The sequence below is a fragment of the Monomorium pharaonis genome, chromosome 6, assembly GCF_013373865.1.
Source record: "Monomorium pharaonis isolate MP-MQ-018 chromosome 6, ASM1337386v2, whole genome shotgun sequence".
In the NCBI taxonomy this organism is placed as follows: Eukaryota; Metazoa; Arthropoda; class Insecta; order Hymenoptera; family Formicidae; genus Monomorium; species Monomorium pharaonis.
In genome coordinates, this window is record NC_050472.1 from 11551913 (window position 1) to 11578544 (window position 26632).

Genomic DNA, 26632 nt, shown 5'->3' on the forward strand with positions numbered 1-26632 from the left:
TTCTTAAGATATATTCGGTATATTCTCATAAACTGCCAGCGAAATTCTATGGGATAAGGCAACGCGGACATAATACGTTATGAGTATATACTCGCCATATCACAGACGTATCTCTAATATTATACGAATATTGCAATATACTTTCGCAATATCCTATTATCGTTCTCATAATCTACATGTGCTGTCTGGGATCGTAACATAACACGTTCGTATCAATGTTATTACGGAACGATGCGTCGTAGTTGACTCAGAAATCAGACAACATTATAACATCCTGAATGACAGATCTATTTGATAATAAAAAAAATTATTATAAAGATAATGTTTTCAAAAATAACGGTTTGTCTACAATTACTGCGCACAAAAAATGCACAAAATCTAAATTCATCATGTGCTGAACAAAAACAGAATAATAAATGTATACTATTTAATTTTTCTTAGAATTATAATCTATATAGTTAACCATCTGATCTTAATCATTTGAACGTTTCAAAGATTAATGCTAAATAGATCGCAATTTCCATCAAATTATTAAGGTTATGGGAAAAGATAAATTTAACAATGAAATTAATAAGTAAATAAATTAATGCTTTTATTTTTAATATGTTTTGCAAAATTTAATTGCTTTTATAAAAAATAATATATTTGCGTCAGTTTATAACATATAGGTATATGTAGACAATAACAAGTACCCATATCGATGAGTCAAATTGGCGTAGCAGGTAGAGTACAAGGTTCGTCATCCTTAGGTCCCGGGTTCAAACCTAGCAGCGGCAAGTAAGAATTAATCAAATAAAAAATAACATAATTTAAATTTAATTAATTAATAAAAATTTATCCTAAATTTAGTATGTGCTGTTGATAAAAATAATTTAAAAAAAATTAAATTTTTATTTTATTTTATTTTTCTTTGTAATTGTTGTGTGACGGTTAGATAACATGTAATTATAACATGTTATATTGCTGAGTCGGAAATTGTAACTTCCATGTAAGTTACGTGTAATTTCAGAGTAATGTAACCTGTTATATTCGGTTACATTGCTGTTACATTGCTACTATATTACTGTGTTCACTGGGAAATATGGATCGAAGACCAGTAAGTATACACATTTTCTGTATATTTTCTTACAACGTGCTTATTTAGCAAATAATTAAGGTTAGGTTTCTTGCTGTTCTTGGCTATTGTTGTTCATTCATTCTGGCTGCTTTTCTTTTATGAAACATAATTGATATTTCTGCCTCAAGTCGACACACATCGTTGATCATTTAGAATTTAATGTAAACGTAATTGATATGCTTTAACTCTACTCAGAAGGAGAGTCGAAATGTATTCTTTTGACCGAAAAACGTATTCGTTTTTAGTATTTTAATGAAATCTTTTAATGCAAAACTTATATATTATGTATATTAAGACTTTATTATTGATTTCAGTATGAATACATGCTAATTACAATAATAAATATTACATTGTATCACGTTTTATTTAACTGTAGCAAATTTTACTCAAGTTTATTATGTCGATTTGTGTTCTGAAAGACAAACAGCCTACATATGCGAACAGCTGTCTCCGAATTCATGAATATATGTAGTTAATTAAGTTATAAAATGTTAAATTTATTGATAGAGAGCAAAACTGTAAAAGGCTTATACTATTGTACGTTATATTTGTAGCGTTATGTCATTTTTTAAAACATTAAAGTTATTTATTCACAGTTTTGAAGCTCACAATATTTAAATATTGTAAATTGCAGATTATGTATTGTTTGTATAATGTGACAACGCATTTTTCTTTGATATGTAGAATCGTTATGAGCGGATTTTGGAAAGGCGAGCTCAGATAGAGCGTAAACGTAGATTGCGATTACAATTGCATGAAACAGAATATGAAGAGTCAAGTACATCATTTGACGCGTCTCATCATCCAAATGTATATGAAGAAGTTCTAGATTTAGAAGCATCAAATGATGTAGTAATGCAGGAGCAAGAACAATTTGAATAAGAGCAAATAGGAAATGACAATCAATCTGAGGACAATGTTTTACGTAAAGATGATAATACAGATGTATCATTAGGAGATACACGAGATTCCATGGAGGATATCAGTGATAGTGAATCAGATGAGTTTGATGAAAGTGTCTATTTACATGTGGCCCTGGCAGAATGGGCTTCTCATGGTGTCTCAAAAAGAAAAGTAAATAGTTTGTTGAGTCTTCTACACAAAGCATCCAGAGCTTCCTAAGACATATGTAACTTTGCTGAATACACCTAAGACCACAGCAGTATCTGAGATTGATAATAGGCATGTATGATACAAAGGAATAAAAAAAAACCTTGAATCTTTTTTGATTTAAGAATATTTAGACATTCATGGACAGATAAAACTAGATATTAGTATAGACGGATTACCTTTGTGTAGATTTGGAAAGTTACATTTTTCGTCCATTCTAGGATCCTTAGTTGATAGAATTTGTGAGTTTTTTATTAGTGTTTATTTTGGTATGGAGTCAAAGCCCTCAACACTAGAACAGTTTTTGGACAAATTTATTCGAGAGATGGAAGAACTTTCCATAAACGGTTTCCAGTTTAATAATTATGTTTATGCTGTGTCTATACGTAATTTGTGATACTCTAGCGAGATCTTTCATAAAATGTACTATTGGACATAATGGATTATTTTCCTGTGAAAAATGTGAAGTCGAAGGTGAATGGTATCACAACAGGATGGTTTATTTGAACAATGGACGAAAACGCACAGATCAATCATTTATTGACAGAAGAAATCCTGAGCATCACCAAGGATTATCACCATTAGAAAAACAACTCAAGATTCGAATGGTATTCAGGCTTGATTATCTTCATCTTGTGTGCATTGGTGTGATGAAAAAATTTTTGATTCGATTATTGGAAATAAGGAACCGAGGTAAATTAACAGATAAAAACATACAAGCTTTTAAAAATATTTCAGCATGGATTGGACAATTTATTCCCAGGAAATTTAACCGAAAGCCTTATCAATTTAAGAAGGTTGCTCATTTTAAGACTACAGAGCTTAGAAGATTTTTTACTATATGATGGTATTAAAATAATGAAGGATAATACTTCTAAGACAACATATAATACTTTCTTGTTATTACATTGTAGCATTTACATCTTAGTTTCTTCTTCACTCGTGCTGAACATTGCAATAGGAAATGCTGCTAGAGAATTTTTGAATTTATTCGTACAATCCAGTAGCCGCATCTTTAGTCGTGACTTTGTTGTGTTTAATGTGCATAGATTTACTCATTTAGTTGATGAATGCGATGAGTATGGATCCTTGGACTCATTTAGTGCTTTTCCATATGAAAATTATTTGCACATAATTAAACAGTCATTACGTCAGGGTATAATTTTTTACAACAATTAGCTAGAAGTGATGCTGAAACCAATGGGCGTTTATCACAGCGGAAGAATATTATTGAAGGTATACGATTGACCAAAAATCATATTGATCCCAATGAAACTGTTCAAGGAGAACATTATAAAATGCTTACAAACAAGAATTTTACATTGGGATGCGTTACTCCTGATCACTGCTTTAAAACTAAAAACGGAACTGTAGTTTTGTTGCAAAATATTGTTCTTTCTGAAAACAATGTAATAATTCTACGTGGCCAGCAATTTTGAATGCAAAGTAATTATTATAAATATCCAATGGACTCATCTCTGATTGGAATCGTTCTTCTTTCACAACTGGATGAAACAGTTAGATTTTGGGAAATAAATGATGCAATTAAGAAATGTGCCCTTATTCCTGACAATAACGATTCATTTCTATGCATTCCTCTTGCGCATATTTGATATATTATAATTATTGATACTAGTAAGTTTTTGTTGTCTGTACTTTGCTTATGTAGTTGAACAAAATAATATACTATAATTAATTATTTCTACTATTATTTTACATGTCGATATTAGTTATCAATCTATTTTAATATTTGTAAAGAATGGTTTTAACTTCTAATTCTTTTACTTATAATTTCTCCGAGAAGAGATTAGTTTTGTGTAGAAAAGTTTGTGTAAAAAATTTCTCTCTGAAATTTATTGTATTCATATTTTACATTTAGCAATATATATGTTTATCGAGGTTTATAGCAACATATATGTATATATATTTGTAGATGACTATTTTTGTAAAAATGCATCGTCAACATTGTTTTTAAACGTATAATTTTAGATTTTTTAATTGTTTTTTGTTTTATTATGTTTTTTTTTGGTATGCTGTGGTGTCCTTTATGGAAGAAAAAAAAGAAGAAGAAACCATTGCAGTAATTCCTGTTAAATGAATTGACAAGCCCGATAATAAGATTACTGATATGTTCTGGCCTTCAAAAAACTGGCCTGAAAAAGGATCAAGACTTGTGCATTTACAGAGAGCTATAAAAAATTGTATTGAGCCCAACATTCATTGGCCTATTTATAAAGGATCAGTTCTTCATTTATACCGTGAGTTTGTTAAATAATGATATGTCAATTTTATTTTATTTATTTTTCATTGCATAAAGTTTTATATGGAAGTCTTATATGATTATGAGATGTTTAGATTCATAGGTTTTGTATTTCTTTTCCGTGATTGCAAACTCAAGTTTATGCTTGAAATTTCTATAATATTTTTAAACATTTTCATTACAACTGAATAACTATTCTTTAATAGAATAATGTAGTTATAATTTATTGTTTTATACTTGTTTACTGCAGGTGAATATGATGATGCAGTTAAGGGTTTAAAGAAAGCTGAGGATGACACATCACTTGAAACGGAGGCAGACGATGCTCCACGAAAGAGAAAACCGCCAATGCGATTTATTGACTCTGATGAAGACAGTGAAGATAAAGAAAATAATAATATGCTGCCTCGAAAAGGAAAACATCTTGATAAGCGGAAAGTTAGAAAATTGAGCAAAAGTAATGATGAGAGTAACAGTAGTACAAGTGCTCAGGTAAATCCTGAGTTTTAAATGCAATAAAAAAAAAATTCTATTGACGTGTATCAAGTGCAAGATAAGAAAAAGGAGAAAGTACAATCTTTAAAAAAAAATATCTTTCAAAAGTTCCACGGTAATTTTAGTCAAAGCAATGAGCGAAAACAAAAGCAATTGCAAAAGATTTGCAGTGGCTAATCTCAAAGTATATTAACAAAAAATATTTAAAAAAAATATGAAAAACAGAAAATGAATTATTTCAAGCAGAAGTTTGTGCCTGTAACAATGGCAAATAAAAACGAGGCAACATTTTTCAATAGTAAAGCTTCTGCAGATCTTTCTCCTATCAAAGATAAAACAATAAGCAGTAAAATCTCTAACGCTCTTAACACTTCTAACTCAATATCTACATCTGATTTTATATTTGATGATAACGTTCCTCAAGAAACTCAATTTTCACTCTCAACGAAGATAAACAATCCTGATAAGGTATCTTCATGTTCATCTCAAAATTAGCCATGTTCATTGGTAGAAACTATTACTTCTGATATAAACTTTAAAGAAACTGATTTTTCAATAACAAATTTAAAGGCTATTCAAAATAAAACATCTTACGATGTAAAAGAGGAGGAAAGAATGGAACAAGAGAAACCTCATTTCTTGAACTTTAAAAATAAAGGTATTTATTTATGTTTATGTTTTAAATACTTATAGCGCTTTCATAGAAATATCAATTCTCATTGCTTTTTTTTATTTACTAGGTGATTATGGATGCAAATATTGTCATAATGAAATCAAATTAAACAGTACAGTACTCCTGGAAATTAACAAAAAGTTGGATTCAGTATTGATTAATCAGGCAATTATTGTTCGGTCTGTCAATCCAGATCATGCTAAATCTATAATATCTTCTAATATTCCATCTATTCCTCTAAAGACAAAGAAGTACTTTCAAAACATGGAAACGTTTATAGTAGCTAATCGCATCAATTATGAAGCTATAGTACGTAATAATATTCATTACATATAAATATGTATAAAGCAGGGTTGTGGAAAGTTACTTTGTAAATGAATACAATTTTTCTCTTAAAATGTAATTACTGATTATTACAAGTTACTGATTTTGAAAAGTAACATGTTTTAGTTATTCAAAAGGTGACGAGTGTTACTATTGTTATTTTTCCTTTAGTTGTAATTTTTATGGATTGCTATTTTAAATAAATCTAAATTTTATTTTGCTAACATTACTAAATTATTTTTTATTATGCTAACACTTGATTACATACTGCATCATTTTATGTATAATGAATTAAACTTATTTTATTAACTTAAAATATATTTTAACTGAATTAATAATTTACTATATATATAATAAATTAATATTTATACTTGTAACATACTATCAAAATTATCATTATTTTTTAGCTAGAAATTTTAAATTCAAGCTTTGTAGTAAAATTATTGGTCAAACTAAAAGTTTAAATCTTGTTTAAAAAAATAAAATTTCAACTTTAATATAATGGTCATTCTTAAAAATGATTTATCACTTTATTTTGTGTCTGTGTGTTAAACGTAGACATATGCTGATGAATAAATTGGAAATGTATAAAGTAAAATAAAAAATAACTTAAATTAGCTAGTAGTTACAAAAAATATAACTATAAATTATAATTATTTAAAAAAAGGGAACAAAATTATAGTTATTTAAAAAAATAATTTTAATTTTAAATAACAAATTACTTACCAATTTGAATACATATTAAAAATTTAATAAACAATTATGGTAATTACTTTTTGTTTTGTAACAGTGAGATCTGCTTCATTCAAAATGTGGTAATGCTTTTGGCACATTAACTATTCCCTCAGAACGCTCAGTGTTACAGGGAACATTTTATCCAAATTGATCTCAAATGAGCTTGCCAAACAGATAAGTTGGAGTGGGTCAGAAGGTGAAAAGATACAGTTTTCTAACACAAAACTATGTGAGGCTGTATTTGGTAAGTAACCTCAATTTGTTTGAGTTTATTACATGAATCTTATAATTTTCATATTACTTACATTGAATTATTTCTTTAATACTATGATACGCAAAATATACATCAGTGTGTTTCTTCTGATAATATATTTTTATTGCATTGACTCGGTGTGCAGGTGCAGTTAAATTACGATTTCCTAATAGCTTTCTTTCTGAGGCAGAAGCTAAAATCAAGCGTTGGTTTCAAACTGCAAATGGAAGAAGAACTGAATATAAGTCTGATTCTTAAAATATAATAATATAGTTTGCTTTTTCGAATATTCAAAGGTTTGAAAGAATTTAAAATTTTGAAGCTTTACATTTTTAATAAAAATATGGCATTGAGAAGATCATAAAAGCTCTACATGCTTACATGTGGCCCAATATTGTGCTTAAGGTGATAAATCAAATTTCTATTATTTAAATAAAGACTCATACCCTTTTTATATAGATATGCATATTAAATTATGTTTTATTACAGACAAATCGTGTCCAGAGTAAGCACTATAAGTAAGTGAAATTAAAGAGCAATTTGATTAATGCGATTCTTCGGAAACACTACACAAGCAAAAGACATACTCAGAAGACAAGAACGTTTTTTGAAAAAATTCTACAAGTAAATTTCGAAACTTTGAAGATTTTAAAGTTTAATGTTTGAAGTTTACTTCGAAGGTTTGAAGCTTCGAAACTTCAAATTCTTTCAAATCTTTGAATATTCGAAATTGTCAAAAGTAACACTCTATATTCTTTGATTATTGTTTTAATTGACAAATTTATTACGTTTTTATTTTTGTTTTGTCTTATTTTATATAGTCTTATATAGTTTTTATAATCTTATATAGTTTTTAGAATCTTATATAGTCTTATACAGTCTTTAGAATCTTATATAGTTCTTGTAGTCTTATCTTTTCTTATAATCTATATCTTTTTATCAGCGGAGTTAAGTAGCGTTAGTAGTAACATAATTAATATTAATACGTGCAATTTTTTTGCAATATGTATTGTGATTATAAGAAAACACGAAACATTGTACAATTGATAAAGTACGTAAAATACAAATAAAAGAGTACAAATTACATGTAAATTAGGAAATGTATGTGTATATTTGTATTTATTTTGTCCCTGCTTATATTTAATCAATTTTAATTTTAAATTTATTCCTGTAGACCCTAGTCCAAGTGATGTCAAAATGCCATCAAATTGATAAAAGACATGATGTTAAAATGACATCAAATTGACGTCTGTTTGACGATTTTGACATCAAAATCCACTCAAAGTATGGGATGTGTTGCAGTCAAAATGCCATCATATTGATATCATTTTGACATTATTTTGACGTCATGTCTTTTTATCAATTTGATGGCATTTTGATATCATTTTGACTAAGCAGTTTTCACTGGGATGTATCAGCCAAGTTATGTTGCAGCGACCGGAAGAGGTAGTAATCGAAAGGCGTCATGTCTGTACTCTGCGTGCGGGAAAAGTTCGCAGCCTAACTCAAAGATATGATTCTGAGTCGCTTTCGCAACATGTGGTCTGGTATTGTTACGAAGCAGGGTCACTTTACGACGTTCTCAGCCAGTAAATGGCCTCTTTTCTTCCAACGCATCGATCAAATTGGTCAATTGTTCTTGATAGCGGTCTGCCGTGATTGTTTCACCCGGCAATGCTTTCAGTTCGTCTATTTCAACCTTCTGAGAGCGTCCAATACACGGTTTATCTTCAAGACTGAAATCTCCTTGGCAAAATTTTTGATACCACCTTTTACACGTAGAATGACTTACAACATTCTTGCCATATGCAGTACAAATCATTTCAGTGGCTTCAGCAGCGTTTTTCTTCAAATAAAACGCGAAGTGGATGGAAAATCGAATATGCTCTTTTGTTATTGCCATCGTGAACCTTACTGGTTTTTGAGAATATGTGCATCAAACATCAAACCGCGTAAAAGGCTAAATGTCAACCCTATAAAACCCTCTAAAACCGCAAAAGAGCAGGAGAAAAAGTAAAATTTAAATTGTGTATTTTTTTATATTATATCAAACAAAAATTTTACAAAAGAAAGCAAACTAGTACAAACATATATGGACATATTTTATATACATATATTTATATATGCACTGAGAAAAAGCTTTTACTTGCCACAACAAAAGCAAGGATTGCTTATTGTTAGAGGAAACAGTTACCATTGCAGATCATTTCTCATTATTTGTTATTTTAAGAAATATATTGTCTGAGATACAAGTCTGAGATACATTTGTTCACTTAGAGTTTAATACCACTTACAATTGGAGTACAAAAGCAAATCAAACGTAACAAATCATTTGTTCTTACAACAGAGTCATTTGCTGTCCTACATCAGCAAATCATTTGCTACAGTAGCTTCTGTCTTGTTAATTTTACAAAAATATTTCTTTTAGTGTGTTTTTGTTGTCTGGGGCGTAATAACACAATTACTTGACACAAGGATTGAATTGTGTAATGTTTTATTAGTAGAAAGAGTAACATGTGTGTGTCTTTGATTCGATCTGGATAATGTTAGAGCGTTGGTATGTATGTGTCTAAATGGCGATATGTGTCCCACCGGCATTGATGTCTCTCGTTACGTGACATTATTGTCTTTTTTTTCTCTTCTAATTCGAAAGGTTTTTATATAAAACACTTTTTTTCGGAAGATATATTGCAATATAAATGATAGATAAATTTTACAGACGTGTTACATTTTAATAATTTTCTTAAAAACGGTAAATTGATTTCAAGTTTTACATTCAAGAATATAATATATTAATGAATATTTTAGCCAAATATTATAACAATGTTAACTCTAACAGATATTTAAAAAAAAATGTTGACTTTGCTATTTTTGCTGCATATTAATGTTTTTTTTACTTACCCAGCTAGCAAAATGACGCAAACTTTGCGCAAAGTTTGCCGCAAACTCGAGCAAACCTTTGCAACAAAATTACAACAAGGTGTGTCCGCATTAAGCTTAGCTTTTGCTGGCAAGGCTTGTTGTAAATAATATGACGCATATTTTATGCAAATAACAGGGTAAAATTTGCTAGTAAAGCATAACAACAAATTTGCAGCAAGAACAAGGCAAACCTTGCTGTACACAATATGATAGCAAATTTGTGGCAAGAACAGGACAAATATTGTCGAAATTTAGATCAACAAAAATGATTATTAGACTGAAATATTAGACTGATTAGTCCAATATCAAATGTGAATGGTGCAATCATACTTGGTTCTCTGTTCTCGACGAGCCCCTTTTATTAATCCAGTAGGTAAATCTTTTTCACGAGAAATGCGCCATCTCGAGATAGATAGTAAAGTCAGAAATAAAGTTTAAAACCCGATAATGCAACCCTGTTATTTGCATAAAATGTGCGTCATACTATTTGCGACAAGCCTTGCCAACAAAAACTAAGCTGTTTACGGACACCTTGTCGCAATTTTGTTGCGTAAGTATGCTCGGCAAGTTTTATTTTGTCCTTGTTACTAATTTGCCGTTATTATGTGCTTAACAAGATTTTCTGTTTCTGCCATAAATTTATTGTCATGTCGTGTAGCAAGGTTTGCTCTGTTATTTGCTTAAATTTTGCATTTTATCGTGTCGGAACAAATCTTGTAATTTCTATACGTAATATTTATGTACATGTCTTTCTCTGTTATTTGCAGCATCGTGTGATGAAAACTTTTGCCGTAAATTTGCTCGAAACTTTTAGAAAACAAAGCAACAGACAATTACTTGTCATAAAATTGTTGTCAAAATTGAAACAATTCTTGCTGTAAAGCTTTCACGATATGTGATTTTAACAGGCCTGGCTAGCTGGGTTACATAGTGATGTACCTACTGTATGTGAATACTGAATATTTTATTTTGAACATTTTGTATATTATATATATTTTTAAATTCTATATATAATATATGTGTTCTATGAGATCACACTTAAGATTTTTTCATAATATAAAAATGTTTATACATACAAACTGCTGTGAACATATATGCTATGATCGATTAGACGTTGCGCTTGAAAACTTTCGAAAAATAGATGCACTAACAATGCGCATGAAAATGTTATTTGTCTTAAAAACTCTTCTGGTTTGTCCATATTTGCGACTGCCTGAGAAAATTTAATATTGTAATTGCAAAGGTGCAATCCCATCAGCACACAATGTTTTTAAAAATAATTTTTTAAACATTAAAAAAATATTTTTTAATGCATTTTTGAAAACGTTATAAATAATGTGTATAGGTTGTTTTTTTTAATTAAAAATATCTTTATCTTTTATGATTAAAAGCATTTTCTTAGCGTTTAAAAAATGTTTATTTTAACCTTTGAAGGAAATGCATTTAATATTTAATATTATATTAAATATTTTTTTAATTACAAAAATTAAATGTATGGTTAAAATCAATTTTATTGATTTTTTATTAATGATTAGTATCATACATTCTAAAATATAATATGGAAGTAAAAATTTTGTCAGAAAATCTAAAGTTATGTTGAAAAATGTAAGTAAGAATTTTACAAAAAATTGTGAAAGAGAAAAATTTTGTTCTAAAAGTCATATTTTTACGAAGAAAATAAAAAAAAACAAAACCATGTATTAAGAAAAACTAATCGTGATTAAAAGAAAAGAAACTTTATAATGTTTAATAGAAGAATTCTTATAAAATGACTAATCTGCCAATAGTTTATTAATATCAACACAACGTTTTGGCCAGATGATTTCTGTCCCTTTTCAAGTAAATCTAAAAATTACATAAGAAATCAAATTATCCGACAATTCTACATGTTAGTTAAGCATAATAAAATGCTTATAATAACTTGCGTAAGTTGCAATAATTACATTCAATGTCATTGAATAAATTTTAATTTGTAAACGAAAGATATTCAGTGTTGTTTCGAGAGACGTGTTAGAACGCATGTCTGTATTCCGCAACCTTTGTCAGTGGAAAAAAGAGATCATTGGAAATATAAAAGTTAAGTATAAAAACATTAAATAAGATTGGTTTAAAAATATGACTAGTCAAAAGTAAGTAAACTATACGTATAATTCGGTTATACAACATGTTAACCCTCTGCCTACACACCTTTTTTTTTCTGATTCCTACACACAGGGGTTACGTTAATCCCAAAATTTTGTTGACTTATATCTCCAAATGTATTTAATCAACTTAACTTCTTTTTTTTTAATAAAAAAAAATCTCAGGATTATGATGGCTGATAAGTCGAAGATCCTATAGGAAAAAATTATGCAAAAATTACTGCACAAAAAATTGCATATTTTTGCGCATGAATTTCTGCAGTTTTTACAGATTTTTGTACAAAGTTTTTGCCTTCAGAATTTTTCTGCAGAAAATTTTGCAGAATTTTATGTAATTTTTTCTGAAGGCACAAAACTTCAGAAAATATTACATAAAATTCTGCAAAATATTCTGCAGAAAAATTTTGAAGGCGAAAACTTTGTACAAAAATCTGTAAAAACTGCAGAAATTTATGCACAAAAAGATGCAATTTTTTGTGCAGTAATTTTTGCATAATTTTTTCCTACGGGATATTAAAAGAAAAGAGATTTTTTGAAAAGAATGAGAAAACCACAAAAAATTTTTGTAAAAATTTGCCTTTTTTTCAAACGCCCGTATTTATAATTAAAAAAAAAAAAAAAAAAAAAAAACGGATACAGTAATTAAAATGGTGATCAATGGAAAGGGGAAGAGTTGTACTTTAAGAATCTATCGTCAGTTTTTTGATTCTGTTAAAAAAATATATTTATTTCGTAATGTGAATTTAGTAAAAAATGAATGCAGTTCAAACGCAATAGTAAAAAAAAAATAGTAATACTTATTTAAAAAACATAATTATTAATACATAAAAACATAATTATTAATACAAAAAATATTTATTACAAAAGATTTTATTTGTTATAAAAAAAATTTTTAATTTGTAATGCTACAATTGCAGCATATTTTCGCAAAGCAATCGCGACATTGGTAATATATATAAGTACTGTATGCGTAAATGATATGTAATGAACAAAAAAATAACTTTTACTTACCCTTCAAATTTGGAACTTTCCATTTTTTGTTACTTTCCCTACATACGGGGTAATTGTAACCCTAACACACATTTTCGATGCTCCTACTTTTGTTGTTTTTTTAATATTGACAACGCCCAAAGAGGAATAAGTAGAGCACAATTTACCTCCCCCCCCCCCCAGTTTCAGTGTCCCTTTGCTAAATACTTTTAAGTAGCGGGCATTTCAAAATCGACTGGGGTTACCGTAACCCCATGTGTAGGCAGAGGGTTAAGATTGTCCGTGTCTTTTCTTAAATTGATGTTATAATTAAATTTTTTGGTGAAGAACATTTCCGCTATTTCTCTCTTTCTTCTATGTTTTTTCCTATGTATGAAATTAGGCTTAGACCATTCGAATTCATGATTTATGGATAATTAATGGTCAGTAACCACTGTGTGGTGCGCATGTGAACTTTTTATATTATTTTTATGTTCTTTGATTCTCGTTTTTAAGTGTTATTTGGTCTGTCCTATGTATGAGAGATTACAAAATTAATGATCAAGACATGTATAGACAGTTAAAGAAAGATCCTATTATTAAATACAATAGCACCAGCATTATTATAAAATGAATGAATAAATCAACAATAAATACCGTAAAGCCTGTCATACTTATAACAAGCACGTTGACAGCTGCTATTATAAGAAACATTTTATTGAACGTTGCTTCCACGAGACTTGCAAACCTTTATGTACAAATAAAAAACAATACTTTAGTTAGGACATGTCTATTAGAAATACATAAAAAATTAGAGAAGCATTATAAATATATAATATATTGTTTAATTATATTAATGTAGTTATAAATTTAATAACAATATGTACGTAATATATGTATAATGTAATATATGGATGTGATAGTAAAATAAGTCGCACAATATATACAATAATGTGTTTTGTATTACAGCACCTCAGAGCTCTCTTGTGTGCACAAATGCTGTTTACGATATTTTCATATGTTTTATCATCTCTTATAGGTGGATTAAAATTTATTTCCAAATTATGTTCCGTTATTGCATTTTTTAGCTGTTGCCTAATAAAATTGATACAGGTTTTAAAATTATTTATTAATACAAATTCTGAATAAAGACATAAATATTTTGTGAAATTCTTACCCAGTAATCATAAATAGTCCGCAAACGTGTTCTACTACTATCACATACATTGTATCCGCTGCGATAGCTATGCTTACACAAATGATAGCTGTAACGTATCCATGAATTAAGATTGGGAAGTAATATTTTTCCATATTGACATAATATTCAACTTCGTGTAACAATGGTCGAGCTGTATCATTTGATGAAGAACCCAATAATAATGGTTGCAATGGTACTAACATAAATAATATCAACGCAGAATAAAAAGCGCCTAAATAGATATAAATATTTTTAATTATTTTTAGCCTTCATCTTTAATTTTTATTATAAAAAAAAAAAAAATAAAACCGTTGGTTTTTATTTTTTTAAAACTCTTTATACAGAAAATAATTTTTTTTTAGCAAAGGATATATGTTTATGTAGAGAAAAGCCACGGATACCAATGCACTATTTTGTTTTTGGATATATTTCTTAAGGGGTTAGAACACTTTAGGATTTTGAAAAAATTGATTTTAAAGTGCAGGAGCAGGATGTTTATCTGGAAGGCCAATTGAATGGTGTAGGCATCGCCGATTAAAGATATACAAAATTTATCTATGATTTTTCAGTACTGAAAACTAAACGCGTTTTTCTCGAAACTACATTTTTTAAATCGGCCGATAATTCGAACAAATCTTCACCGATTGACTTGAAAGGAGAATGTTAAAAAAGTCTGATTTTTGGCCCCCTTCCGGAATTTTTGATAATAGCAAAAAGTTGTTGTTTGGGTCCCATTTGAAAAAAAAATATAGCCTTATATCCCAGAAGTACAGGAAAAATAAAAATTTTCAGGATTTTGTAGGGCTTTTTTCAAAAATCGGATAGCCGCATAGCGTGCTTACAATTTTCATAAATTGGATGTTTTGGAAAGGCTTTCCATAATTATATTGAAGATTTTTCATATTTTATATTGAAAAACTACTAACTATAGATATTTAAATGTTAGAATATAAAGACAGTATATACAAAATGGCGTTTATAATATATAGTTCTGGTGTCCCATTTTAAAGGACTATTCCGAATGATTTTTTAACTATTTAGGTACATCAACATCGAAATACTCAACGCTCACCACGTACCGGCGCCACGTGGTAACGGCTCACGGGCATCTCATCACAAGCCGGTAACCGATAATAGAATCGTATCGCGTGAGTGATTAAACGACTCTTCTCAATACTTACAAACTCTTTCAAGTGTTCTTTACACGTCTTTTAATCACTCACGCGATACGATTCTGTTAATCAGTTACCGGCTTGTGATGAGATGCCCGTGAGCCGTTACCACGTGGCGCTGGCGTGCGCGGTACGTGAGTGTTGAGTCTCTCGATGTTGATGTACCCAAATAGTTAAAAAATCATTCGAAATAGTCTTTTAAAATGGGACACCAGAACTATATATTATAAACGCCATTTTGTAACTATATATTATATATTATATATATTATATATTGAACTATATATTATAAACGCCACCCTGCTTTCATCCTCAGGGGCCCCAGCGATTTCACCGCGTGAGGCGCGAACATAAGTACTATAGTTATTACAACCATATATTTTCATTAAGTGAAGCCAGATTTCTACGGCGACGTCTACTGTTCCCTCACTACTACTCGAGACTCGGCGGCCAAGCCGCCGGGACCCACATAGAAATGAAACCTCCAATGGACGTCCACTGGACGTCTGTCATGAAAGTTTGAAACTTTCAGTGGACATCTATTTGACATCCAATACAGAGCCATTGGAAATCCATAGTTCCGCATTGCGTACGTCCATTGGATCTTCATTGGACGTCATTAAGGATGTCTACTGGACGTTGTGTGGATCGTTGATAGGAGTTTCATGGAGCCTCGATGGACACTGATGGATGCTTCATGGATTATTACATATAAAAAAATACATTTTTAACAAAATGCAAAAGTACCTTTATTCAAGAATATTTTATACTTAAAATAACGAGTATAAATATTTCTTGATTAAATGTATTATTATGTTTCTTATAAATATTTTTTTAAACATACCATTTTCTAAAAATAAAAGTTTTTATTTTGTCCTTCTCATTTTTATCAATCTTTTTTACAGTCTGATATAGTTCATCAGTCTTGTACTATATGTCGATGGCGAAATCTTACTTTCTTTTGCGCTCTTGACGAGCCTCTTTTATTCATCTAAAAAGTGCATTTTATTCATAAGGAACACACGCCACGTAACGGTGGGTAGTAAAGATTTTACAGAGCCTCCGTGGATGATTGATGGACGTTTTGTGGATCATTAGTAGAGGCGCCTTGATTCCACGAAACGTCCGTCAGTTGTCCATCAAGGCTCCGTGAAGCCTCTACTAATGATCCATAAAACATCCATCAGTCGCTCATCGAGACTCCGTCAAACCTCTATTAATTATCCGCGTAACACGTATAATGGATATCTTTTAAGATATTTGAAAGAAATTTATTATAGAGGTAAGATGGATCATGTATATGAATGTTACCATGGAAGTAAATATCCCATAGAGCTATGGAAGCTTAGTGGATCTCTAATGAACGTCCATCTGACTTTCACCATGAAAGTAAACATCCAATGGAGCCATGGAAGTTTACTGGATCTCCAATGGACGTCCATCTGACTTCCACCATGGGCATGGACGTCTCATGGATCTATGGAGGTTTAGTGGACGTCCATTGAACGTCCACTAGATGTCAATTTTTATGTGGGTAAGCATCGCCTTAGAAATCTGGCTGAAAAAAGCAACTAACTAACCGAGCACTGTTTTACTGTATTGACATCTAAGGATTCACAATTTTCAAAAAGAGAAGAGAATTACGTTTCATTTTTTTAAAATTCTGTTCCTTTTCTACTGTGGAATATATTCACACTACTAAAAAGAGAAGACAATCAACGCAATAGTTTTCTCTTTAACTCTCATATCTATGTGAGAGATACCTTGCTATGACTGACCCAATTGAGACAGATCTTGCCTTGATTGGGTGGATTTTTCACATCTTGCCTTTAGTGGTCGGATTGTAATAGTTCTTGTTTTCATAGACAGACTAGTTGGATCTCTTCACATTTTTTTTAAAATCTAACTTTGGATTCGTAATCAGCGATCTCAAACACTCCCAAATACGAAAACTCATGACTTTAAGAGTTAAGAAGTTATTCGGAGTAGTCCTTTAAAATGGGACACCAGAACTGTATATAACGGACACCTTTTTGTATATACCGTCTTTACATTCTAGCATTCAGATATCTATGGTTAGTAGCCTTTCAATATAAAATATTATGGAAAATCTTTCTAAAACATTAAATATATGAAAATTGTAAGCATGCTATGGCTATCCGACTTAAAAAAAAAAAAAAAAAAAAAAAAAAAAAAAAAAAACGACAAAACCCTGAAAATTTATATTTTCTCTGTACTTTTGGGATGTAAAGCTGTTTTTTCTTTTCAAGTGGGATCCAAACAGCAACTTTTTGTTGTTATCAAAAGGGGCCGAAAGGGGGCTAAAAATCGAACTTGTTTTAACTTAATCCTCCTTTGCTATCATACTATGTACAGCAAGGTTTGTTCTGTTCGTGCCACAAATTTGCTATTATATTGTGTATGACAAGGTTTGCCTTATTCTTGTTACACTATTATGTTATCATTCATTTGCACATTGTTCATTTGGAAACGGTGCTTTTGGACTCCGTTCAGTTGGACATGAAAAGAAATGGACACACACACACACACACACACACACACACACACACACACACACACACACACACACACACACACACACACACACACACACACACACACACACACACACACACACACACACACACACACACACACACACACACACACACACGCACGCACGGGTGAAGGGGGGCCTTCGGCCTCCCTGCCGCACCCACCCCGTCGGTAGAGTGCCCTCGGCATAGTTATGTCTCACTATGTCTAAGTGAACGATGTGCAAATAAACGATGTGCAAATGAATAGTGCGTAAAATATTGTGTTCAAAAGCATCGTGTGCAAATGCATCGTGTCCATTTGAACCGTGTGCAAATGCACCGCTTCTCCCAAAATATGCGTCATACTATTTACAATAAGCCTTGCTAGCAAAAGCTAAGCTTTTTGCGGTCACACCTTGTCGTAATTTTGTTACAAAGGTTTGCTCGAATTTGGTATAACCTTTGCCTTATTTTGCTAGCTGGGATCGTTTCATTTTTCTGGTGACTTTACTATCCACCTCTAGATGACGCATTTGTCATGAAAAAGGTTCACCTACTGGGCGAATAAAAGGGACTTGTTGAGAACTGAAAACCAAGTACAATTGCACTATTTACATATTTTATTGTACTGATCAGCCCAATATTTAATTTTTGTCGATCTTAATTTTTATCTTTTAAGATCAAGGCAAAGCTTGTCGTAATAATGCGGATAATAATTAATTAATAATATTAAAAATAATTAATAAAGCTCATTAATTGATTATATACGGTCCGCATTTATTATGACTAGCTTTGTCAAATTTGTTATTTTATGTAGGAAAGTTTGCTATATTTTTGCCATAAATTTGTTGTTAAGCCGTGTTGGATAAGATTTACCCTGTTCTTGCCAACAAATTTGCGTTATTAGCAAGTTTTATCCTGTTATTTGCCTAAAATATGTGTTATACTATTTGCGACAATTCTTGTCAGAAAAAAGTAACCCTGTTAGCAAAATGACGCAAACTTTGCTGCAAAGTCGTACAAACCTTTGCAGCAAATTACGACAAGGTGTGTCCACATTAAGCTTAGCTTTTGCTGGCAAGGCAAGAATAGAGCAAATCTTGTCGAAATTAAGATCAACAAAAATGAAATATTGGATTGATTATTCCAATATCATATGTGAATGGTGCAATCGTACTTGGTTTTTTGTTCTTCACGAGCCCCTTTTATTCATCTAATAGGTGAATCTTTTCACGAGAAATGCGCCCTTTTGGGGTAGATAATAAAGTCATCCAGAAATGAATTGGTCCTTGTTAAAATTCGATAATGCAACCCTATTATTTGCATAAAATATGCTTCATATTATTCAGGGGCGGATTTAGGTTTTTGCCGCCCCTAGGCTGAATCAATTTTGCCGCTTCTTAGTGACAATGGAGCGGGGGGGGGGGAGGATTTATTAATTAAATAAGAAATAAGTAATAAAATAAAAAATAGGTATCTTATAGAATTCTTTGAATAATAATAAATAACACTTTGCATTGATTTTTAGAATTCTATCTTGGAAATAATCCTTGGAACAAAATAATCAGTTTAAATCTTAAATTATATTATTAATCTTTGGAAATCTGGAACTACATTAACATAACAATTTTCTTGTTAAAAAAGTACATAAAAATTAAAAAAAATGTCGCCTCGTTTTTATTTTGAAAAAACGAGTCAATAATGTCATCAAAAGATGTTCTTAACGATATTTCGGACTCAATTGACAGAAGTGCCAATGCGTTTAACCTATCTTCTGACATTTTAGATGGTAAATCATTTTTTATTCGTCGTAAACATAAAAACGAACGTTTGGCCGTACAGTTTGAGGATGCTTTACTTCTAAATATTTTTACTGCGATATTTATATTCGGATATACATCGCAGAGGTCATTTTTATGCATCCATGTGCATATGTATATCTTGCACGGATATATTTTCGAGCAAAAGTAAATGCTCACGCAAATGCAAGAACTCTTCAACAATACTGAGTTCATTATCGTCTGGAAAGCCTACACAGAGGCGGATAGCATGTTCTCTTATTTCTGCTGAACTCAACTTTTTTAATTTGATGAGTACAATGAATCTATTATATATAACTTTGTATCCAGAACGCCGTTTTTCTGATTCAGTTTGTAAACGATCTAAAATTACGAGGAATGTCTCAATTCGAAAACGATCTCTGCTACTAAACGTTTCACCAGCATCGCCGTCTCGTGATTCGTCGAATTGCAATTTTCTTTTCTTTATTCGGGATTTACATCTTTCGTATTCTTGCTCATTTGATAATAATTTCGCTTTGTTCTCAAATTCATCAAAGTCGTTTCTAATCCTTTGGACAAAATTAGTAAGAGACTTATACAATTCCGAAACAATGGAGATATCAATATTTATACTTTGTAGTTTCTTACTTGATGCGTTTAATCTTGAAAGCAAAGTATCCCAAAATATAGTCATAGACGCGGTTTCCAATCGTTCTAAACAAATTTGCAATTCTTTTGCTTCTTTTCGAATTATATATTTTTCTGTTGCGTTATTTTCAATGAAAGTTAAAGCTTAAATAATCTTCAACAAAGATTCATTCAGACTTTGACAAGCGTCATCTCTAGCAGACCATCGTGTGGTTGATAGTCGTTTTAGTGTTAATTTGGCTTTCATGTATGATTGTAGTATTTCTCATTGATATGTGGATGCCGAGAAAAAATTAAAAAGTTTCTGGAGGACACCAAAAAAATTTGTTGCTTCAGTACAACTTGCGGCACAAGTTCCTACGAGATTTAATGAATGGGCAGCACATGGTACATATTCAGCTAAAGGATTTAGTTTTTTGATTCTCGCCTGAAGTCCCGAATAAGTATCAGATATATTAGCAGCATTATCGTAAGACTGGCCTCTACAATTAGATATGTCCAAGTCAACGGGTGTTTTAGTGACGGTTTCTGCTAACTCCTGTGATTTGTGTCCTCTATTTGGAAGAAACGTAATAAAATGTTCTACTGGTAAATCATATTCTTAAACATATCTTATAATGAAAGACAATTGATCAATATGTGATATATCAGGGGTCGAATCTACTATTACAGAATAATATTTCGCTTTTTTAATTTCCGTAAGAATAGTCTCTTGTGTCTTCTTGGCCATTAGCTGAACTAATTCTTCATAAATCGTTGCAGACAAATAATTAGTGTGCCCACTACTTGGATTACCATATCTTTTAATGTGTTCGGCCAACAAAGGGTCAAATTGAGATCAATTCCAGTGCCATAAAAAAGTTTCCATTCCTGGGTGATCCAAACTTTTCTTTATGACCTCTCAATGGAAATACATGGCTAGAAAGTGACTTCACAACAGCTATCACCCTTTCTAACACTTTTCTCCAATAAGATATTTTTTCATCTAATTGCTTTGTCAACATTCTATCAACTTGTCCTATTTTGTTTCCTCTTATTTTTAAAGTTAATATAGATGATTTATGAAAACTGGAATTTTCGTGACATTCTACAGATTCGATCATATTTTTCCAGTCGTTGAAATCTTCCTTTACAAAATAGTTATCCACATTTAATAATCGACATGGTCCACAAAATACACGATTTGTACTTTTAGAGTATATGAGCCACGTTCTGGAACTTTTTTCACCATTTAATAATTTACGTTGAAATAAACTCGATGAAAAATAGCGTGCTTGATCAGAATATTCTCGTTTCGACAATTTAAAATCAGCATCTTTATTTTGTACAAATCCGTTGACAGCAAAATAATCGCAAGTTGATTCATTTAATATCCATTTAACCGGGTCTTTATCGTATGTATTCATAATCTCGTTTATCGTTGCCGCTGTCTCTTCTTCTACATTTTCTATTATCATGACATTTTCTTCCTCGCTAACTGTAGTCGTGGACTGATTTACGATAATATTACGTTCAACGTCTACTACTTCTGTATCACTATTATTATTTCTTGTACTAGCACAAGCAATACTAGCACTGTTAGATTTTGAAAAAATGATTCTAATGTACTAGTTTTCTTTAATACTTTTCTTCTTTCTCCGTTTTCTCTTTAGTATATTTCCTGTATTGATAACCACTTAACCGTTTTCTTCCGTCATTCATCGGCGAAATTAGTAAAAAATAGATCTGTAGAAATATATTAACATAATATGTATAGTACCGTCGAAAAATTCATAAACGCGTAGCGATTTCTCAATCATTTTAAAATGAGTCATATCTTAGTTTCTAATAATCGCACAAAAAATACTATCAATTTTTTTGGATCAAAAAATATACATACATACATATTATACATATCTCAAACTCTGCACTCTGCTATTTACTGGACCGTAATTCGCACAATAATATCATGTACTTATGCCACTGAATGCACTAAAGAAAAAAGAGCACAGAATAAAAATTGATTCTTGCCAAAATGTATTTTCGTCGCTGTTTCTTCACTGCTTGCAATGATAACTGAGCTACGACTGTCACGAGTCGCTCACTCCTTCTATAGATTAATCGCGTCAACATCTCCTATATTCTTCGTTTTGCTTTTCTAATGTTTCTTAAATTCGAGCACGCGCCAAACATCTGAAACTCATAAGCACATGCACATGCATTTCCCGTTTTTCTCTTCCAATTCTCAACCGATTTTATCGAAATTTTTTCTGTGATCATATTTAATGTTAACTTCTGTAGTAAAAGAGAGCCGAAAATACACAAAAAAAGTTCAATAAAAATTAATAAAATAATATATATATATATATATATAATTTTATTAAAAACACTTTATCATAATTTTTAACCAAGATTGTCATATCTTAAAAATTGATTCGTATTTAAAATTATTTAAAAAATTAAAAAATAGTAAAACAATATGGGCTTACATATTAGGAGTAAGGGGGAATATATTTCTTACAAAATCAAAATTTTTTCTATGATCATATTTAATGTTACATCAAGCATGTATAAAGCCAGAAAAAAACGTAAAAAACGATTAAAATTAAAAATTTGATGCCTCCTAAAATTTGCCGCCCCAGGTTATAGCCTATCTAGCCTTATGGGAAATTCGCTCCTGATATTATTTGTGACAAGCCAAGGGCTTGAAGAAGGCGGCCAGTGAGTAACAGGTGGGACTGTCGATCCCGGAGATTTTTGGTATGAGAAAAGTGAAAAGATAATCGAGGTGAAAAGAGAGGTGATTTGACAGGAGGCAAATAGTGAGAGAAAGGACATTGTAGGGAAGGAAGAGGATGAAGGGTAAGAGTGAAGAAAATTGGAGCAGCGAGGAAAGGAAGGATGGTGAGAAAAAAAAAGGCGTAGAGGAGACGAGGAAGAAGCGGTATACGGAGAGGGCGTCTGAAGGTAAAGTAATAGGAGGGAGAGAGGAAGAAATTGAGTAGGTAAAACGGTGGCAGATGGCGGTGAAGTTGAGAAGTAAAAGGCGCGTACAATGATGTGAAGAGTGTGAGGAATGGTATGCAGAGAGAGAGAGGGCGCCAACGGAGAGTTTGAGTGATCTGAGGAAGTGAGTGGTGAGTGGCGGTTGTGGGATCGATACATCGATAGATGTATGAGGATTGAGGAGGAGAGTGGAGCGCGTGCACAATAAGAGATTGAGTTGTGCGCATGGGTGAAAGAGGATGAGAAGACCAATTGGAATCGAAGGCAGAAGAGAAGGAAGGGAAATAGTAACATATGGCGGCGAGCGTGCTCGTTGGAAAGGGAGCGTCCCAGATGCGCACAGTAATAAACGAACACAGTAGGCTAAGTGAAACGGACACAGTAACCAACAGACTTACTACATGGGTTGCGATTTTTCAGGGCACCTCTACGGGGTGGGTGCTGGAGGGGGGCCCCCCTTGCACCCCCTCGCGCGCGTGTGTGTGTATGTGCAAAGCATTCTCTACAGTACATGGGTTTGCGACTGTGCGCATTTGGTCCGTGCGCATTTGGTCTGTGCGCGTTTGTTACTGTGTCCGTTTGTTACTGTGTCCGTTTCACTCAGCCTGCTGTGTCCGTTTATTACTGTGCGCATCTGGGACTCACTCGTTGGAAATGAGTTAGTATATCGAGATATTGATTAAATATATTGAAGCGGTTCTCTAGCCGAGATGCCAAGTGCGCGTAGCGCGTGTGGGCCATGGTATTCGGCCAATCGACGTCGTGGAGAAGATTTTGATACGCTAATGTCTGTGTTCTTGGTCCGATGTGATGGCGACAGTTAGGCGATCAGGTCGTCGACAGGAGGTGTCAGCGAGTGTTCGCCGGCCGTAAGGAGACATGTTATATATTGTTAAATAGATTTTAGGAGAGCTAAAAAAGTTAAAAGGTATATTTTATGTTAATTTCAACAAATATATTAAAATTTTTATTATATTTTTTAATAATTATATTTTAGACATATTTAAAGAAATACATAAAAAAATTTTTAAAAGTAACAAAATAAAATGCTAGTTTTCAACTTTTCTTGTATGATATCTATTAATGTAAATTTAATAAATTTAATTTTGTACCCCCGATAGGAAAAGATTTATAAAATTGTATGATAAAATATTGTAAAAAAATTATAATCCATCATTATAAGAGCATATTTGAGAAAATAGGTGTAGAAACATTAACTTTTTATGAAACATTAATAAACGTAATTAAATTTTGAAACAATATATTGGGATAATAATAGCGATATGGCGAATTATCTTAACAGCACATTTGCAAAATTAAATTCCGAAATAAATTGTGCAATAATTGAAAAAAATATTTCAGCCGTAACATATTTAAAACATTTAGAAATATAATTGTGCACGAAAGACTCAAATTATTTCATAATTATTCTTAAATTATAATGCACAAATATTGAAATGCAAAATTTGTAATATTTTGTGTTTCAATATTTGTGCATTATAATGTAGAAATAATTTAAGAGTTTAGGGCTATTATCACTGAAATACTTTGTTACGGAAGAACGTCCGGATTGTGGACGTAAACGAAATAATATAATTATATATTGTGAAAGCGTGGGGGAAGGGGCATGAGGCAAAGTCACCGATGAATTATCTTTCCTTTAATAATTTCATTGTTCTTGATTATGATAATTACGAAGGAGATCTGAAAGGTACGCGAACTACCCGGTGTCTCATGGCACGAGTCGTATGGACTCGTGGCCGTCAAGCCCTTGTAATCAACGACCTCGTGGGTTGAAAAACTCGGTTGTGAAGGTCGATAGCGTGCACGAGGATCTCGTATGGAGGACCCGGGGCCGTTCAGGCTACCGAGACGCCGGTGACGCAATAGGGAAACGATGGAAGGATGGAGAAAATTCGGGAACGAATGCCGAGTGGCTTCCCCCACGCTTACCCCAATGACCAATATGCAAGTGTGTGGGCCAAAGAGAGGGAAAAAAGGGCTGGCAAGTCGAGACATGTCCAGGCGTGAGACGTTTTCGTTTTTGGGACAGAAGTCAGGGACCGCCGTGAGAGAAAGGTGCAAAGTATTCTAGCGTTGAGTATTGTACCCAGTCGTTATTGTTACTAGTAAAATATTACCGTTTGAATTTTAACTCATTTTGTTTATCACCTTCTCCTTGCCCAATACAATTTTGGTGCCGAAACCCGGGACTCATCGCCGGGAGAGAAAAGAAATTGAAGCAAGGACAGGTTGAACGGGCGCACCATGGCCCCGAGGAAGACGAGAGCGAAGGCAGTCCAAGGAGGCCAAGCGGACGAGCCTGCACCCAAGAGAGGGCGACCCGCTAAGGCGAGGACGACGGCGGCGCAGCCACCGCGAGAGGACCATGCGGCTCAGCCTAACCGAGAAGTACACCTCGACGATGCGAGACCCAGCGGAACGGAGGTCTCGGCCGGCAGAGCGGCCGGCGTACCAACAGGCAACCAGGGCGGCGAGTGGCGTCCATCAACGTCTCGACGCAACGCCAGTCCAAGGATATCAGCGCCAAGGGCAGCGTCGACGCCAGCGGCGGTACGACTTCCACCCGATGATGACGACACATCCGCAAGTACTTTCGACGATAGCGCAGATATTGTTACGCGCGTACCACCGAGTGAAGATCCGTTGTCTCGTTTAGCGAATGTGTTAGAATCGACCTTTCATGCCATGCGCGACGCGTCTCGCAATGAGAGTAATACGCACTTGTTGAGTAGAATGACCGCCAAATCGTTACCCACGTTTCCCGGCAACCCGTTAGAGTGGTTGCATTTTAAGCAGGCTTATGAAACGTCGACGGAAGCGGGCGCGTACACCAACCGCGAGAATATAACCCGTCTCTTCAGGGCCTTGCAAGGCGAGGCACGTGAGTCCGTAAATACGTTGTTAGCGACGGGGCGAGACGCCGATACGATCATGAAAAGTCTAGAGCTTCATTTCGGTAACAAACAGGTGCTCGCGCAAAAACTCGTCGCGGAAATACACGACTTGCCCAATTTAGCGTCGGGTAAAACAAATTTGACACACTTCGCGTCGAAATTTAAGAACGCCGCCTTTAGGTCGTTAGGTCTGGTCAGATATTTATATAGTCCTGAGCTTGTGCAAAGTGTCGCGGGTAAAATTCCGACAGCTTTGAAATACGCGTATAATTCATACGCGGCTACGACAACGAACGTCGAGACAGAACTCGAAAAACTAGCGGGATTCTTATATCGCGAGGCAGAATTAGCAGTAGCGGGTGGTATATTCTACTTCGGAACCGAAGTGGAACAA

The 26632-nt window shown here is 32.7% G+C and overlaps 1 protein-coding gene across 1 annotated transcript in view; it reads right to left on the reverse strand.

Annotated features, from left to right (window-relative positions):
* Positions 1-10758: 10758 nt before the first annotated feature.
* The window catches only part of LOC105839169, a 45386-nt gene continuing 29512 nt past the window's right edge, over positions 10759-26632 (reverse strand). Inside the window, exons 4-7 of the mRNA XM_036288301.1 lie at positions 14177-14429; positions 13972-14094; positions 13657-13747; positions 10759-11102 (exon numbers count right to left, since the gene is read on the reverse strand). Of these exons, the coding sequence (XP_036144194.1) occupies positions 10956-11102; positions 13657-13747; positions 13972-14094; positions 14177-14429 (614 nt within the window). The 3' untranslated portion in view covers positions 10759-10955. The remainder of the gene's footprint in view (positions 11103-13656; positions 13748-13971; positions 14095-14176; positions 14430-26632) is intronic.